This window comes from Scardinius erythrophthalmus, assembly GCF_964197995.2.
Source record: "Scardinius erythrophthalmus genome assembly, chromosome: 4".
In the NCBI taxonomy this organism is placed as follows: Eukaryota; Metazoa; Chordata; class Actinopteri; order Cypriniformes; family Leuciscidae; genus Scardinius; species Scardinius erythrophthalmus.
The window spans coordinates 13,629,818-13,648,286 of NC_138224.1; the positions used below are offsets into that span (position 1 = coordinate 13,629,818).

Below are 18,469 nucleotides of genomic sequence, written 5' to 3' on the forward strand. Positions count from 1 at the left end.
GTCAGGTGGTACAGCGGCCAGATGGTACAAGTTGTAGCTCTCAGAAAATGACTAGTTTACCTGTTGTAATGACAAGTTCTACAAAGAACTTGTTCACAGTTCAGAACCGTTACGGCGATTACTACATGGCGCGAATGCACCTTTTGACTGATTTAATGTTGACGATGAACAAAACTATTGGTGACCACACACCTGATTTTACATGCAAACAGAACACACGCATGCTAAGAGCCAATTAGAAATCCCAGTGGGAACCCACGTCGTCTTCGCTGATTATCCACTATTTAGTAAAATGGGTTGCAAATGTTGATTCGTGTTTCACTTTTGCTAAATGCTATCTGTTGGCAAGCAGTCCTTCGTCACAGGACGTGACTAAAGTATGTTATTGATACACTTAAAATGTTCATTAGCACACAAATAATAGCCTATTTTAGGATATACGTATGGGTTTAGGTATACGTATCAGAGTTGTAGCCACGTAAGATTACTTGTCGATATAGCTTTACTTTGGAATGATCTTAATCTTCAATATTTGCTTACGTTAGGCAAGCACAGTGTGTTCTTTTCGTCAGAGCCGATCAATGCTAGGTGAGGGTTGTTTTTGCTCCCTGCAGTTGGATTTTTGTGTGTTCCTAAAGCTCTGGCCCAGTTCTCACATATTCTGGGCTGTGGCATCTCTCTTTGTTCTTTTTATATCAACATGACTGAACTAGTTGAACGATCATAAAGCCTACTTTATTTTGATATCGCTGCAGAAATCTATCTGGCACATTCTGTAAGTGTTAATTAATTGATCTGTAAGATAATTACATAAATGGTTATCCCCTGACGCTTAATTTAGTCAAAGGCTTCGGGATACGCACCATCTGGGACGCGAGACTACAGTTATCCCATTATCTCTCTCGTTCTATCTTTGTTGTGAGAACTGAAATGGAGAGTGAAGGATATTTGATAAAGGCTGACGTCGGTCGGATCGTCTCACCTCGTCTCTCTGATGTAAACGGCTCTTGAAATGCTCCGTTTTGAAATTTATAAGGCTCTTGACAGAAAGATGCAGTAAACGTTTTACAGATTGGGGAATAAAACTCGCTGCAGGTGAAATCGAGGCTATAAATGTCTGTTAGATGTACACCTCGCAGAAAAGCTTTATGAACTTCTCTTTTGTTTTATTTAAAAGTTTATACAAACTATAAAGTACAACAACCAAGTAATCTATCAACGTAACAATCGTTTTTATGATTTGCGTAGTAGGCTACAACTGTCCGCTCTTTAGGTGTTGCTGTGTTTCTCCAGATCTGTTACTGCAACGTAACCGAGTTGTGTTAAACAGACTGTGTGGAGAAAGATACGAGCTCCATGGAAACAGAGTGCACGAGAAGTGAACCGTATGTCACCCAGCCTGAGGGAGATATAATCCAGAAACTCACACTCAAGTCCTTATCAGAGCGCATCTTTTAACACGCTCCCTGTCTTTACTCAATTGTAATTTGTGGCAGCTCCCCAGAGGCCACTGATAAGTACATTCACAAATAAATAATACAAACAATCATTAGATACAGGCCTAGAAAGAAAAAGTGACAGAACAACAGGTACCGTAGATAGAACGACCGACCGATGGATGGATGGAGATGGAATATTGATGGGTGGGTGGTACATTGATAGAAACAACAAGAGATAGAACAATTCAACAGTAAGTTACGCAAGTAGGCAAGACAATGCAGTGGTGCAGGGATGACTTTAAAACCCGGTAGACTAATTCACCACTTTTTCAATGGTCTTTTAAAATGGGGTTGTGTTGCACAACGTACGCTTCACACACCCCAAACTGGGAAACTATAAGACAGTTTGGAGTGTGAGAAAAACCCCAATATAAAAGGCCATTGAAAAATCTCCAGTGGTAAATTAGTCTGCCGGGTTTTGAAGTCATCCCTGCATGCACCGCTCTATAGATGGACAAATAAAATAAAAAACAAGAAAGAAAGGAAGGAACACAGGCCACAGAAAGGACAATGGTTCTACAATCCGGATTTATTCCGTGTGCTTTGCAAGAATATAAATAAAGACCAAACTTACAAAATCTGTGTGCTGGAAGCCCAAGCCTATCTACACATGTTAGTCCGCAATGATGTCACAAATCCACGGTTGCTCACACCTTGTTATAATGTGTTGAACTTTGACCTTCCTGCAAAATTTTGTACCTTGTTTCCCAATGTAATTTATTGGATTTTTTTTTTTTTTTCTGTCATTCTTTATACATTTTTTTTTGGTTTGTTTTTTTAATAACATATATGAACAATGAGTCAACAAAATATTTATTTACAGAACTGTGGCAAAATTCTACAGTGACAATGAGTGAAAATAAGATCTGTTTTTATATTTTCATTTGAAACACAAGTGGAGCCATCCGCACATTCGGTTCCTCTGTAGTACTACAAGATTTTGTTTTTTTTTCGGATGGCTGCGTATTCAAGCTTGATGCGTCATATAAAAATAATGTAACGTTAAGACAACATCAGACAAGAATTGCACAATAAGAATAATTATAATAATTGTAAATATTACAGTAATGGTAATATAGTTCTCTATTAAACAGTATATATCAATAATAATCTGCATGGCGCCGCCAATGAAGTTAACAACCATTCTGTAGTGATTTTGGCACGAGACGCATCCATTTCATGGTTGTCCAGTGCAATGAGTTCATTCACATTGTGCATAATCATTTTTTTTTTTTAGATTATTAACCACAAACAAACAAAATAAAGAGAGAGCGAGAGAGAGAGAGAGAGAGAGAGAGAGAGAGAGAGAGAGAGAGAGAGAGAGAGAGAGAGAGAGAGAGAGAAATAAACAAAGAAAACAGAAAAGAAAAATACAGCAATTCATGTAAAAGTCCGTTTTTATCCCAGTCCAGACATGCCATGGTATTTTGGACTAGATATTTAGTGAAAAGTCAATGTAGTGTGTCCGAGTTGCCGTAGCGAGACCGTCTCCGCGGTTCTCGCCTTTCCCCGATCCGTCTCTCGCGCGACAAAGTTCCGTGACGGCCGCTGTCCTTTAGAACGCAACTCGAATCGCTGCCTCTTGAAAAGTGTACATTCAAATTCCCAAGTCTCCTCCAATTGTTTTTAAGCAGTGAGTGTGTATGAATGCGCGTGCATGCGAGTGTTTCGTTAAAAGGCCACGGGTCCACGTCGGCAGTCCTTGTACGCGCCAAGTCCCAGTTGAAAAAGTCCTCGTGCGAATCCTTACACATGCGTTACGAGAGGCTCCGGTGACGCTTTTAGGTTCCGTTTTTGCGGTCCTTATTTGCAATGCATGTGAGACTGAGGGTCCATGTTAGGGGCAGGCTACATTCTCTGAATTCCACTGTAATAGACATGGGCGTCCGCCATTGCCCTGTGAATGAAATCACATCACTTATCCAAAGTGTCCATCAAAAAAAGCCCCCCCTTCTCCAGTTCACATGGACTGCATGCTTTCCATCAACTACACTGCATGTCTCAGGACTGGCTCGGTTTTCTCGGGTTTTCATTCATAGGCAACACCAAAAAAAGGGAAAGAAAGAAAACACAACAGGAAAAAAAATTTTGGAAAGGAAGGAAATCGCGCGGTTTGAGAGACATTTTTTTTTTTTTTTTGCGGATGTCTCGTCGTAAAATAAGCCTATCTGACAAACTTCTGCGTCCACAAATTACCTTTACGTTTTGAATTACTGAAACAAGCTCGTAACTCTTGTGGTGTTTAAGAAAAAAAGAAAAAAATCTCCCCTAAAATAAGGGAATTTAAATTACAGTTATTTTTTTTTTCTCTCCGACAAGCGCTGGTACTGAAAATGAAAACTTCGCTACGAGACGAAACAAACAACTCAAGCAAAATGTCCTTTGGGTGAAGTCCAATCTCCGCTTCTATGCCAGCCGTTTTGAATGCCCCACCTCACAAAAATCCGTTTCCCGCCCTTGTGCCTGCGCTCTCGCTAACCCTATGCTGTCTAGTCAGAGAGAAAGAAAGAAAGAAAGAAAGCAAATTCCGACTCTAAAAACAACATTTGTGTTTATAAGGCTTGTAGCAGCATTACGGTTTAAGTTGTCATTCAAGCAGTCGAGGGGGAAGCGGGGAAAGGCTGAAGAGGCGCTTCCCGGAGAAGCCGAGGAAAGAATAGCGAGGAACGGAGGGAAGGAGAAATAAAAAGAGAGGAGATGGGGGAAAAATTGAATGAAAAACAACCGCTTGCAACACTTTTTTTGTGTGTTTTGGAGGAGGATCGGCAGCGTGGCGGCCTGAAGGCTGACCTTCCCTTATCGTGCTGCGGCCAGAGAGGTGAGGGGGGCGAGAGAGATCAAGAGATAGAGAGAGAGAACGGGGCAATAGATCGAAGGAGAGAATAGACAGCGGCAGCGTCATCATGCAGAAGCCACGGTAAACGGGCGGGCTTGGCCGGGCGGAGAGACGCGGGCTTGTCACAGGTCACTGGGCCCGTGGCTCCGTGGGGGGCCTCTAGAGGGCGCTCTCTGTAAGGCACACACACAGGAGTGGACAGTATTTTGGGTGTATATTAGAAAATAGTGGTCTCATACTTGGTGTTGGCTCCTCTTTTGGCTTCCTGTCCTGGCTCGACTATCCATGGGACGTTTGCGTGGCCCTTTTGATCCATTGAGGGCTGCTCCATCTGAGGTGCACACAGGAGAAAGAGACAGCAGGTCAGTGGGTGCTAGTAATTTAGGGGGTAACGTGCGCTCACGCGAGATCTTGCATATTGTTCGCTTTCGTTCATGTGCCTGTGTGCAGAATTTGTGCAGAAACCTAAGCGAAAAGAAGTTTGACCAAAACAGGATATAAACCTCACAAATCGACCTTCAGGCTAAATAATATTATAGTAACACTTTACAACAACGTTAAATTGCTTAACATTAGTTAAACGTCCACCAGTGACAGTGACACTAATATTTGGATTGCATACAGTACTCACTTTCGCCGTTTCAAGTTTCAAGTTTTGCTGAAGATACTGTTGTGTCTATAGTTGTGATATTTTTTTGTTTAATGCCAGGGGAAACTTCACATCATCATGAATTTTAATTATTGTTGCGCAGAAAAAATATACTTACACTATTACATACCTCGGGTCGCTAGCGACCCTATACACTTTAAAAAAACAAAAACAAAAAAAACAAACAAAAAAAAACAGACATTATTTTATATATTTCTTTCTGATGGTTAATAAAAATATTTTTTTTTCGCTCATCTTCATTTATAATACATCAACTATTTTACATTTACACACAAACGTAGAAATGATCAGGAATCTACATTGCAAATGCTGAAAAAGTAGTGTTGCTAGTTAATTAAATACATTTAATTAAAAATTGTACCTATATTATTCATATAATAATGATGATGTAATAATACATTTATAGTTATATCATATTCTGTTTCTTATATATGGAATTTGAAGTAATTTACATGCTTAAAGGCCCATTCGCACCAAGGACGATAACTATAAAGATAACGATAAAATCGTTCTCAATATTAAAGAATAGCAGCGTTCACACCACAGCTATAACGATAACGGCACAGAGAAACGATATCGTTGGTATCAGAACGATTTTTTTCCAGCTGATGAACGATAAAAACACTGACAGCCAATCAGAATTCATCCTGCTGTAACGAGCACGAGCATTTAAAGCGACAGACAAGCACGCGCTTGGAATAAACAGAACGATATCATCCGCTGGTGTGGGCGCTAATATAGTTATCTTTATAGTTATTGTTCTTGGTGTGAACGGGCCTCAAGTCTAGTGTGACTGCCTCTTAAGTCAGAGAGAGAGAGAGAGGGCTGTGTGATGTGATTGGTTAACCACATGGCAATCTGACTGTCACACCAACACACAAACTGCGAAATAACTCCACACTACATAACTCTTATTTTTAAAACCTGTAACAAACTAATTAATTTGTTATATTAAGTATCGGTGACATAAAATCCATCTTGCAGATCTGCTGTGGTCAAAACTACCCTACAACTAGAACATCTTTATCAACCAATCAAAACACTGTTCCTTGTTGCCACGGCAGCTCAGCCTTGCTCCACATTAAGCTGAGCTATACATGGCTCAGAAACGTGAATCTCTACAGGAACGAACACATGCGCGCACAAACGCAGAGTCCTTTACGTCTGCTGTTGGTTTGTCTTGAGTTCTTTATCAGGTTTTTCCACATGCAGCCGCATGAATATTAAATAACATAATCCCCGCTCTTCCTGGCTACCTCTGACTGCTCTAAAACACACACATGCACACACCCACACCAACTTCATTCTTCTCCACATCCAAATGCTTAAAAAAAAAGAAACAGTCCCTAATCTTACGCAATAAACCTCTAGTATGAGGCATCGACCTGAAAAGGAGCTTAATGGTTTGATAACGCTCTCAGGGAACGATGAGTTGGTGTCTTGGATAAGAGATGCTGAAATATTTCTATCCGTTTAGTCAGCTGATGTTCTGGATGGACAGACCGTCAGAGGACGACAGGAAAGGAGGATTCGGATAAAGAAGAGATCAAACAAACAGAGCAAACTGAACAAAACAAAGTTAAAAAATGAATAATGAAATCAGTTAAAGGAATATTTCTGGGTTAGAGAGAGAGAGAGAGCAGCATCTGCTATATGGTGTCAATTACCTCAGAAAATCATTTCTTTCGTCGCAGTTGGTAAAAACAAAACCCAATTATGCATTTACTGTGGGGCAGGTTTACACAGTAGCTGTTGCCCCACAGACCTCCAATGTACGTGTATTAATGTTTTCTTTTTTTCTCGTTGTTTTAAGGATGTTACAATTATTTCTTTAACCAGGAATTTTCCTTTTATAAATTAAGAGAAAAAGAGAAAGGTTGAGAAAAATGACAAAAACAAACAAAGAAATGCGCTGTCAATTTAGCATTCATTTAGTGTGACTAATTAAAAACACAAATAAATGAAGTCATTGACAGCCCTAAAAATAAAAAGGGGGAAAGAAATAAAGGAAAGGAAAATACAAGAAGACCTGAAAGTGAAGTTTATGTGGATGATGGAGGAGTCGGGAGGTATGAGGAAGAGGAGAAGGATGAAGAGGAGGACGGTGCGGGGTGAAAATGTGCCCCAGGGACCAGCGGCTAGAGAGGGACATGACCTAGAGGCGGAACAAAGACGTCACAGAGGTCACAGCTTGGGAAGGTGAAAACACACGCACATAATCAATCAATCAATTATGGTTGATTCTTTAATTAGAGGCATTTTTAATTGTGTTGAATTAATCATTTGCAGGAATCAGATTATTTTGGGCTTGTCCTTTACCCATGACTTTTAGACTAAACTACTTTAACAACCAGTAGTTTATTCACTGTTTTGAATAAATAAATGAAATGCTGTTCACTCTCTTTACTTAATTACACTCAGCTGTAAATGACTCAGTTATATAAATTAGAATGGTTATTTTGTTAACCAAAATTTTGTAAATGTATCTGTTATAGATTTTTAAAATGAGATTTTTTGGTCATACTTTAGATTAGGGTCAATTTCTCACTATTAACTAACTATTACAGTAACTACGACTTTCGCCTCGATAATCTCCTAATTACTGCTTATTAATAGTTAGTAAGTAGTTGTTAAGTTTATGTATTGGGTAGGATTGGGGATGTAGAATATGGTCATGCACAATAATGCATTAATATGTGCTTTATATGTACTAATAAACAGCCAATATCATAGTAATATGCATGCAAATAAGAAACTAGTTAATAGTGAGAATTGGACCCTAAACTAAAGTGTTAAAGTTATCCGTATATTTAAATATATCTTAGCTCCTTTTTGCTAGTTTGTAGTGAAGCTAACTACTTTTTCCAAAAGGCTTGACATTAGAAGCTAACATAGCAGATTAGCTGCCAAAACTCTGCGAAACATTTTGAAGAGGTTTCATTTTTCAAGACTATCAAGTTGTCAAAAATATCCTTAATTTTAGAATCCCCCATATACAGTGCATTCAACCGACTGCAGGAGTGGACACATGGAGATGAACAGAACAGAATGAAAAGAAGAGAGAAGGATTCCGTTCTCATGGAGCAACACAGCGTATCGTGTGTGTCCATATGGAGAAGAGGTACCGCAACATAATGAACCATTTCTCCTACACAAGGGAAAATCAATATCCGAGTACACCACACACAGCCACAGAGAATGCTGTTAGTGTTCAGGGTAACAGCGTGAACACACACACACACACACACACACACCAACAACGGGCCTTGTTCACAAAAAACAAGCAGAACAAAATGTACGCTAATCATTCATGAATCCATTCTTACGTAAATTGTCACATAAGCACTATTCACACGGGATTAGTTGAGTTACTAACACAGGACGCCTGTGATTTCATGAACTGATTCAGATAGATCTTGAGATGAGATCATGAGATATTTGTAGTTCGTTTGTGTTACTAAGATCACAGTGTATATTGTCCAAATGTGGGTGCTTTAAAAGGTCAGGATATGTGCGCATATATGATTAATTTGGTACATTTTTGCCTGGTTTCAGAGACTAGTCCCAGACTAAAATGCATGTTTGAGCTGTTTTAACTCAAATAACTCAAAATCTTAAAATATGTCAGTGCCATTGTTTTGTCTCAAGATGCACACCAGTAGTTTTTTTCTAAGGCACGTTTATAAAAGCTACTTAAATGTTAACTAAGTAGCTTAACTAAGGCCTAATCCTGGCTTTATTTAAGCCCTGTCTATGAAACCAGGCCTTTATAATATATTCTAAGTTTATACATTTATACAAATATTTATGGTATTTTATATTGCCTGTATGTAATGTAATTGATTAATGGAAGGAATTAAGAAGATGATCCTCTTTTTATGTCAGATGGGACGTCAACAGTAACAAACTATTATTTCACCCAGAAAAGTTCCAAAAAAGGCACAAAATCCAATAAAGTTTCACCGACCAGAAATTTGAGAAATTTATTAGCTTTATTTATAGTATTTAAAAAAGGCCAGTATATATATAAATATATATATCGTACATATTCTTACCCGGGACTGGATGTCTCGAAAAGGAGTTAGCGAAAACTTATTAGAACAGGATTGAATGGCACAAGAGAGAAGGAGAACAGGATCTGAAAATGTTGCGAGCCGAATTTGAATCTACAAAGTCCATTTGAGCACCGTATCTCTCAGAGCATGCATGGTGTCTGCTACACCACAGCTCAATTTTAATTGCCAAATTGGCCCAGTATTTATACTGTAATATCACATTTTATGTGGACAGTGATCTGGCCCAACAGATAGAGAAGTTAGGCTTCTCATTAAAAGAGGGTTATTTGGAGTCCTGCAGGCTGGACTCCAAATGCAACTGTTTATTTTCAACCAGGCATCCATCGTTTCTGTCCTGCGTGTAATCCAACTCCAACGGGCAGGGTGCGTTTTATTTTTATGACGAGCTCCCACCTATTCTGGGCCCTTATCCAGAGAGTGGTAATATCCCTGTCGGTGGCAGGGGGGAGAGAGAGGCACGGTGCCCGCTCTGGGGGCACTGGGACGAGGGCAGATGGAGAGGAAGGCTGCCCTGGAGGAAGCCACTTGCTGGAGCTCTGTGCAAACAGCCCTCATCAATCTCTTTCATCCTTAAACGCACTGAAGGGAGAGGAGATGGAGTGTGCCGTTTACAGATCAAACACTCACCTCACCGTCCCTCAGGACAGGCTGCGACACACACGCGCTGGCGTGCGTACAAACAAACTTTCACTGAGAGGAAGTAAATCTACTGCAATACTACCAAACACACATTTCTCAATACTGGTTTTAAAAATTCGCACATGCTCATGAACAGACAATCATGCAAACATCGAAATCAATAAATGGCTAATAAGTCTATGTTCGTCTGTGCTGTTTTTTAATTGGTTTCCAAATGTCTCTAATTTCATTCACTTTAGATGGCATGGATATCAAATTGCTATTAAGGAAATATTACTCAAATAACAAAATTGACACAAAAGTCGCTCATTGCTCTTTGGCTTTCTCATTTGATAAGCCCTCTAAAACAAAACAGCAATACAAAGTTAGGCCTAAAAAACAGAAACCTTCCACGTACAATCAATTTAAATTACATTTACTATAGATTCTACTGTGTTAAGATGCGAGCTATAACGTGCAACACAACAATTAAAAGTATTCATCTGTCATGTTGTAGCTAAAATTTGAATATGAAGAATATATCATAGCAATATTATCAAAGAATATGGCCACATGTCCACCAAAGCGTTTTTAGCCAGCGTTTTTTATTCAGTTGAGACGCTTTGCTTGCTTGAAAACAATTGGAAAATACGCCAGCTACGTAAAAAAAAAAATTAATGTTTTGGTATCATTGAAATATACACTACTGATTTAAAAGTTTGGGGTCAGATTTCTATATGAAATGAATGCTGCACAACTGTTTTCAACATTGATAATAATAAGAAGAAATGTTTCTTGAGCACCAAACCAGCATATTAGAATAATTTCGTTGTTATTAAACTGTTAAATTAAAAGCAACAACTTTTGACACACAGCGGATAAACGTCAGTTTTAAAACAATGTTCCAAATTACACACATTCCAGCAGCTCTGTTTCCCATGATGCATCACTCAGCTTGAGCACACACAGATATGGGTTCAAGGTGTGCAGGCGTACATATGTACAGATGGAGGAGGTGAGACGGGCTGCTGTGTTAGGCAAAGTCAAAGGGCAAAGTCACTCACACTCTTGCGTATGTTGACGCGAGGTTTAGGGACAGGTTTGGAGGGTTTGCTGTCGAAGCTCTCGGGAAGAGTGGATGACCCGTGGCCGCTCTTTCTGGCCTGCAGGGCCAACTGATACGCCACCTCAAACGCCTGGCCCAACGTCAGGATAATCTCATAGGCTAGATTCTGTTAAAAAAAAAAGAGACGCTTTTTCAAAAATCAACTCGCAAATCACTCTTGTGGTGATCTAAAAATGTTGAAAAACCCTTCAAGATTTGAGTTCAACTCAGTGCTACTACATTTGGCAGCATTTTAACACTTTTCTTCCATAATTTCAGAGCTTAGTGATTTTTAAATGATTAAAAACATGCTTTAAGCATGTTATAAATTATTCATGTGTTGTGACTAGCTGATGCACAGACAGCTCTGTGGTGTTACTGTGACAGGCGGTAACACTGAAGACATCAGCTTACTAAACAGACATTTCCTTTAAAAAAAAGGCCTTTAAGCTGACAAAAAGTATAGTTTGTATTTAAAATGACTACACAGATACTATAAAATGTGACATTTAAGTTTTGATGAAAACTTGTCAGACCTACCAAGTGTTTTCATGGACAATTTTTAGAATCTCATCTTAGAAAATAGTTCAGAACTTAACACTAATATAAAATATAATATAAAATGAATATACATTTAAATAATCAACAATACAAATGAACAATAGGCTACTTTCTGTTTTTCTTTTCTTTTTACATTCATTTGATGATTCAATTTCAAACAAATTTTCTACTAATCCTTAAGTATTAATCAAATACATCTTCACCAATATATTTTTAATAATTTAATTTGTATTTATGAAATGTGGAATTCCTCAAACATGGTTTGCAACACTTGCGCATTTGCAAGTGAGCTTTAATGGATGTTTCATTTTTATTGATGCTTTATCAGACATGGGTTTATTTATTATCTGCTACTAACCACATCGAAAGCTGTAAACACGTGGCAGTAATGATGGCTGGATTTCAGGTCCTTGGTGATGTACGCAAATGTGGACAGATCTTCAGGGTCCTGCGCGGCACACGAGATATTCCTGATCTCATGCTCAGCTATGATGTTCTAAACATCGGAGAAAGGGAGAAGAATAAGAGGAAAAGAATCAGATTTAAATGCATATTTGTTTAACGACAATATTTTTCTATACTACATCTCTACTAGGACTAAAATATGATTCAAAAACAGCTAATAAATTGGCTTAGAGTGGCACTTTTTGTGAGATCCATTCAACTCTTTGTCAGAATAATGTAATGCTCTTTATCTTTTTTTATTTAATGACATGCAATTTATTGTGATTGATTATTCAATTAAATTTTTTATTGACTGACAGCCCTAATTTCTATCTTACAAAAGGAAGATGAAAGTTCCGATAATAATCTGTATAAATTGAGACATTAAACAGGTAACGGCAGATGATTACCTTGTTAGTGGCATCGATAAACTTGACTCCCTTATAGGAGACAGACAGTACTATGGTGGGGATCTTCTTCATCTGTTCTGTAGACTTCTTACGGAGAGGAAGAGAGGAGGAGAGATCAGCAGACAGTCTTACAGTCTCCAACATTAACATTCATGAGGCCCCATCACACACTGACTGAGATCTGCTTTATACAAACTCAAACACACACTAAATTATTTACACATAATGCCCTTCAATACCCTGCAATAACCCAGATAGAGTGCCATCTCATGAGACAAGTAAAAAAGGGACAAAATAACATTGTGCACTGTTAAAAACGTGGCCTTACTGGGTTTGAACGTCGATGATGATATAGACCGCATTTAGTGTTGCTGGGAATAAAAATGGTTTAGCTGGTCTCCCACTCTGGTCAGCCAGTGGAAACCAAGCCGTCAAGTGCCCAAAAGCTCTATAAAACCAGCAAACCTGACCAGGTTGGGAGACCACCTCATGCTGCAGGCGCATAAATCACATGCGGCCGAGGATAATGATGAACTTCAGAGAATCAGAATTCATTTTCATATATTGCTACGCCGTCATATCAGCTGTCAGTGGAAAATATATTCATCTGGACCTCATTTCCCCTCTCGCTCTCACTGTCAGTGATTTCCCGTGGATTAGCGCCTCTCTACCGCTCTGTACCTGTCAGAATATTCTGCTTAAAACACAGAGCGAGAGATGGAGGACCTAAATTTACACCTTCTGAATGTATTAATGTGTTTGTGAAGAAGCAAGGGGCGGCAGGTCTCAAACGTTCTCTGCCTCATCGAAATGTGCAGCGGGGAGCAGAAAGGAGAACAGATGGTGTTTTACATGCATTCAAACACAGAGCAGGCGAACTGTCCTGCCGTGTTAAATAATCTAATAGGAACGGGGGCCCGGGGGGCATTGAAGAAAGAAAAGGTATTTTGAGGTAAAGCTAGGTTAATGCATTTATTCACTGTGCTAAGTTATGAGAAATCTGTTGATTATTTCCCTAAATATCGTCTTGCGTGAGTGTAAATCCCAATCGTAGTCCTGTTTTCTCAATGACTGTGTCATAGTGACCTGAGGGCAGCAGGAGGATGACTAGACATGGTGACAACGCTTACCCTCATTTTTGCGCAGGCATCATGCGTGGACTCTGTACCGCGCAACTCCTTCACCAACATAGACCCCAGATACTGCAGAACAAACACAATCAGAAACTGAGAAACTCGCTCATTTTTATTAATTGTATAATTTAAAAAAGTTGATCAAAAGTATAAAAATAAGTGTGTATGTATATAACGTATGTGTATAAGACCACCTCAGTACTATCTCCCTAAGGTTTTCTTTTCCGGCAGTTGGTGTGCACAGATTGTGTGTCACTGTGAGTACAACTTGTCAGATAAATCAATAACTGAATGGAAACGTAGCCGTGTTCAGCGAAGTGTGTAGAAACGGAAGAGATCGGTCGGAAAGAGCTTAGTTGTGCTGTGATCTGCTGAAGTGTTACGCTGCACTGCTGGGTCTCAGACAAGGACAACCTTGAGAGCCAGCAGACTGTGTTTCACATGAAAGCAATCTGGAATCTACCATGCTGAGGTGTGACGGTATTTTGTAAAGCATTCCGTTAATGTAAAACCCAATCATCTTAAGACTAGATGAGACCGAAATGTTGACCGGCAAGACAGGCGGATGCCACTGCCAGAACCTGTACTACTCATTTTCAATCGCAAAATCTTATTTCCAAATCCAGTCTAGACCACTCATTTAGATTTACATTAATCACAGCTATATGATATTAATCAATCCATTTTTGTATTTGTAGTTTTAAATTATTTTTATTTAATTGTATATTCCTCTGTATTCGTAATTCTTTTGTACATATTTTGTTGTAATATTTTTATTTCATTTTATTTAATTGTATTGAAATATTTTAGATTTCTCAAATATTTTTATTTATTTTACTTTTGTATAATTCATTTATTGTAATATTTTAGATTTTAATTCATTAATTTAATTTATATTAGATTTGCCAAGTAGAAATGTAAATGTATTGTTCACCAAAATACACTATGATGAGATTGGCTACCTTATGGTCACCTAGCAAAGACTATTTACGAAAGAAGAAATACAGGACAAAACATGAATTTTTCATAATAAGTCGGGACACTAAAAATAGAGCTAAAAAAAGGGACGTCTGGTCACTCTATCAATAATAAAAGTACAGTATAATTATTGTCAGGTGAGCATTTTAGGAACCATGAGAGTCAGAATCACCAGTTTAAGTCTAATATCACTTTATACATTTTTTAAAGCATATTTTACTACTAGTCAGATCAGCATTGAATGAGAGTTTCCTGATTCCTTCACAGTTCAACACTGGGAACAAAACTCTTGAACTTTGGCCTCTGTGGTTCAGGCACACATACATGCATGGATTCTGTTCATAAACTCCATCAGTGTTTTTGGCACTGGAGAATAAGCCAATCAAATTTATATGGCTGTTGCTAGGAAACAGAGTGGGTTTATGTAAGCTAATACTAGAGATGCTCGGGCCCAGAGAGAGCAGAAAAAACCTGTATTGATTGAAGGTTAAAACACCATTATTCACCACTGAAAAACTAATAGACTCGTAGATAGCTTTCACGTTCGCTTTTCTCTTTCGTTATCTGATGGCTCGCCAAGCCCGCATCCACTTCTAAATTCCTCGTACACTCACATTTCAAGTGTTTTTTTGGTTCCTGTAGAAACATCTGAGAAACATTCGTCATTTATCACTTATAAAACCCACACTTACATATGCTTCATAGTCACATGACTGGAATATAAGCTTCTCAGGATGGTGCTGCCAGTACTGCACCGGCGTAGATGATGTCGCCTCGTTCGGAGGTCGTAACGTGATTGGCTCGCACCATTCCCCTTGCTAAAAGAGGAAGTGGGAAAAAACATAAATGTTTGTAATTATATCAAGGTCCAGCATTTAGGTTACAAAAGCTGAAGCTATATATATACTTCAGGGTTCAGTAACTGAATAGTTGCTAAGCATTTCTTTTCTAAAGGCTTTTTGTCGCTATTTCAATCTTTCTTTTTCCCCTCTCTTCCACTGTGTGTGTGTATATATATATATATATATATATATATATAGTAGTCTCTTATGCTCACCAAGCCTGCATTTATTTGATCAAAAATACAGAAAAAAAAACAATTACAATTTATTTTAATATAATTTAAAATGTAATTTTTTCCTGTGATACAAAGCTGAATTTTCAGCATTACTCCAGTCTTCAGTGTCACATGATCCTTCAGAAATCATTCTAATATGATGATTTATTATCAATGTTGGAAACAGTTTTTTTTTTCAGGATTCATTGATAAATAAAAGTTAAAAAGAACAGCATTTATATATTAAAAATATAAATCTTTACCATCACTTTTTATCAATTTAGCACATCCTTGCTGATTAAAAATATTAATTTCTTTAAAAAAAAAATATATATATATATATATTTTTACTTTTTATTCATCAATACATCCTAAAAAAGTATCACAGGTTATAAAAACAACATTAAGCAGCACAACTGTTTCCAACATTGCTAATAAATCAGCATATTAGAATGATTTCTGAAGGATCATGTGACAGACTGGAGTAATGCTGAAAATTCAGCTTTGCAGCACATAAATAAATTATATTAAAATAGAAAACCATTGTTTTAAATTGTAATAATGTTTCACAACATTACTGTCTTTTGTATTTTTGATAAAATAAATGCAGGCTTGATGAGCATAAGAAACGTCTTTCAAAAACATTAAAAATAGTAATGTTTTGCACATCTGCTATAATCAGTTTCCTAGTTTTCTGGCCTTTTTCTTAGTCTCTCTCTCCCTCTGTGATGATATATGGAACCACAGGGCAGGAAAAACTGATAAATAACAACAATAATAATATTTTTTTTAATATTTTCATAAACTTACTAATAACATGATTTGTTTCAGCGCTGAATAATTAACCAACTAACTAATAAATAAATAAATAAATAAATAAATATGTAACTTTCTCCAGCAAATTTTAAATACAGATACTATCACTTTTCACCGAGTACATTTACGATAATCATAGATTTCTGGAGCGGAGGGTTCAGAGTGGTACTGAATGGTTGCTAAGCATTTGGTCTAAAGCCTTTTTGTCGCTCTTTCAATCTTTTTCTCTCTCTCTGTGATGATATATGGAGCCACAGGGCAGGAAAAACTGATAAAGGCTAAGAGGAAGAGGACGTAAGGGCGACCTTTTGTCATTACGTTCGGTGCAGTAACTCATTCTATTCACATTCACGGCAAAACACACAGGCACACACATCACTGATAAGCTCACAAAGAGAGATCTTCGCCACAACACATTCACAACCGCAAACACGCTTTTACACACCATGACACTGATTTATTGAGATTCTATCAGGACACAAAGGTGCACAAAGCACAACTGATCACACCAACACACGCAGAGGGGAGTAGTGCACTTGACGCAAGTGCGCTAACTCACCATACTGACTTGTGCCATCTGTCTCTCTAGTTTGGAGCGCGGGACGTCCTCGAAGTAGTTGTCGTTGCGTCTGCGTCGGGCGTCTGCCTGCATGATGAGATGCTGGACGTCCAGTGAGCTGGCGTTGGGGTAGGCCTGATTCAGAGACGGGGACAGCTGAGGGGGAGTGTGGTTCCCGGTGGGCTCCTGCGGGAGAGAGACAGAGAAATGTGGTTAGAAGGGTGGTTAGTGGAGAAAATGCCATGAGATGAATGGGAATGCTAATAGAGAGCTCATTCGAGGTCTGATTGTGTGCCTGTTTTTGGTTGATGTTTGTGTTTGAATTAATTTTTTAGCCATATGACCCACTGTTTCTACGTCAGACAGCACTGAAAAAGAGGCTGAGGAGGCCTAGCTGCGTTTAAGAGCAGCTGTCTGATCCAGCCTGGAAGATCAAGTTAAATCCCTGGAGCGGATCAGGCCATAAGAATGCCATCGCTCTCAGGATAAGAGCAAATCACACAGCAAGTGACATTTTTTGTTTTCCTAAAAACATTTTTCTCTATAAACATTTTGAGGAACAGGATAAAAAAAAACAAACAAAAAAAACAATGCATACACACACAAACATAAAATACAACATATATTATGGATGACATTTAGGATGAACATTCAATTTATCATTCTATCGTTGACTGAAAACGTAACAGCCATAGTGTGAGGGGAGTTTCTGATTCATACTCGCCCTTAGAGAGATGGCCCGTGGTGGTTTCTGTGGAGGGTCTTCGTGCAGTCGATCTCCAAGTGATGCGAGTATTCTTTTCCTGTGGCCGATCAAATTAATCTTAAGAACCTGAAAAAGAGAGAGAGAGAGAAAAAAGTGAGAGCTGTGCATTTAGTCCTCTGTACTTTGACAAATTCACTACAGCAGTGTCACTATTGCAGCAGAAAAATGCTATACTTATTATCACCACAATCAAGTTTCAAGCCAACATGAAATCAAAATTGACTTGCTTGTTAATAAAACTTCCTGGTTTATTTCATAAAATAAAATAAAATGTAATTTTCTCAATAATAATAATACATGAGTTAAATAAAATAAGTAAAAACTGATTAAATAAAATGTTTTCATAAACTTCATAAGTTCATAAGTTTTCATAAACTTCATAACTTCATAAAATGTAACTTGCTCCAGTATATTGCCTTTCCCACTGATGTCACCTAGACCACACAGTATATTGTATAATGTTAACTCATGTTGGGTTTGCAATAAATTGTGAACAGTAATACTTGCTGACTACCCATGTGCTAAATCCTCAAAAAAAGCCCTATGCCATATATCAATAAAGTAATTACATTTTGTCCAGTACAAACAGTGCCTTCTTTCCATAATTTCTTCAGTGAATTGAGTGTAAAATTAGACACAATAGACACAATGTGCAAATAAATTAGGCGGCCTCTTTATGTTCACTTCCTGTCCACAAGAGCTTTTGTATTATTGTCTGGGGTGAATCAGGGGTGTAATAATAATAATAAAAGATGGTCACTTAAGAACCCTGATCAATCTGATGAAACCTAAAGAACAGACACACACACACACACACACACACACACACACACACACACACACACACACACACACACACACACACACACACACACACACACACACACACACACACACACACACACACACACACACACACACACACACACAAAACTCTTTCT

General features: G+C 38.2%; 2 protein-coding genes across 8 annotated transcripts in view; one reads left to right on the top strand and one right to left on the bottom strand.

The window, feature by feature from the left end:
• Positions 1–8,130, top strand: part of apaf1 (apoptotic peptidase activating factor 1) — a 47,794-nt gene extending 39,664 nt beyond the window's left edge. Inside the window, exon 28 of the mRNA XM_081362770.1 lies at positions 8,005–8,130. Within this exon, the coding sequence (XP_081218896.1) occupies positions 8,005–8,043 (39 nt within the window). The 3' untranslated portion in view covers positions 8,044–8,130. The remainder of the gene's footprint in view (positions 1–8,004) is intronic.
• Positions 2,296–18,469, bottom strand: part of anks1b (ankyrin repeat and sterile alpha motif domain containing 1B) — a 162,887-nt gene continuing 146,713 nt past the window's right edge. For 4 of the 7 annotated variants that reach the window (XM_081362771.1, XM_081362773.1, XM_081362775.1 and 1 more), the window contains 9 exons: positions 17,487–17,594; positions 16,763–16,948; positions 15,023–15,148; positions 13,350–13,421; positions 12,220–12,306; positions 11,724–11,861; positions 10,764–10,931; positions 4,575–4,666; positions 2,296–3,396 (listed from right to left, as the gene is read on the bottom strand). In XM_081362771.1, the coding sequence (XP_081218897.1) occupies positions 3,348–3,396; positions 4,575–4,666; positions 10,764–10,931; positions 11,724–11,861; positions 12,220–12,306; positions 13,350–13,421; positions 15,023–15,148; positions 16,763–16,948; positions 17,487–17,594 (1,026 nt within the window). In that variant the 3' untranslated portion in view covers positions 2,296–3,347. The remainder of the gene's footprint in view (positions 3,397–4,574; positions 4,667–10,763; positions 10,932–11,723; positions 11,862–12,219; positions 12,307–13,349; positions 13,422–15,022; positions 15,149–16,762; positions 16,949–17,486; positions 17,595–18,469) is intronic. The other 3 variants (XM_081362772.1, XM_081362774.1, XM_081362776.1) reach the window with 1 other exon arrangement.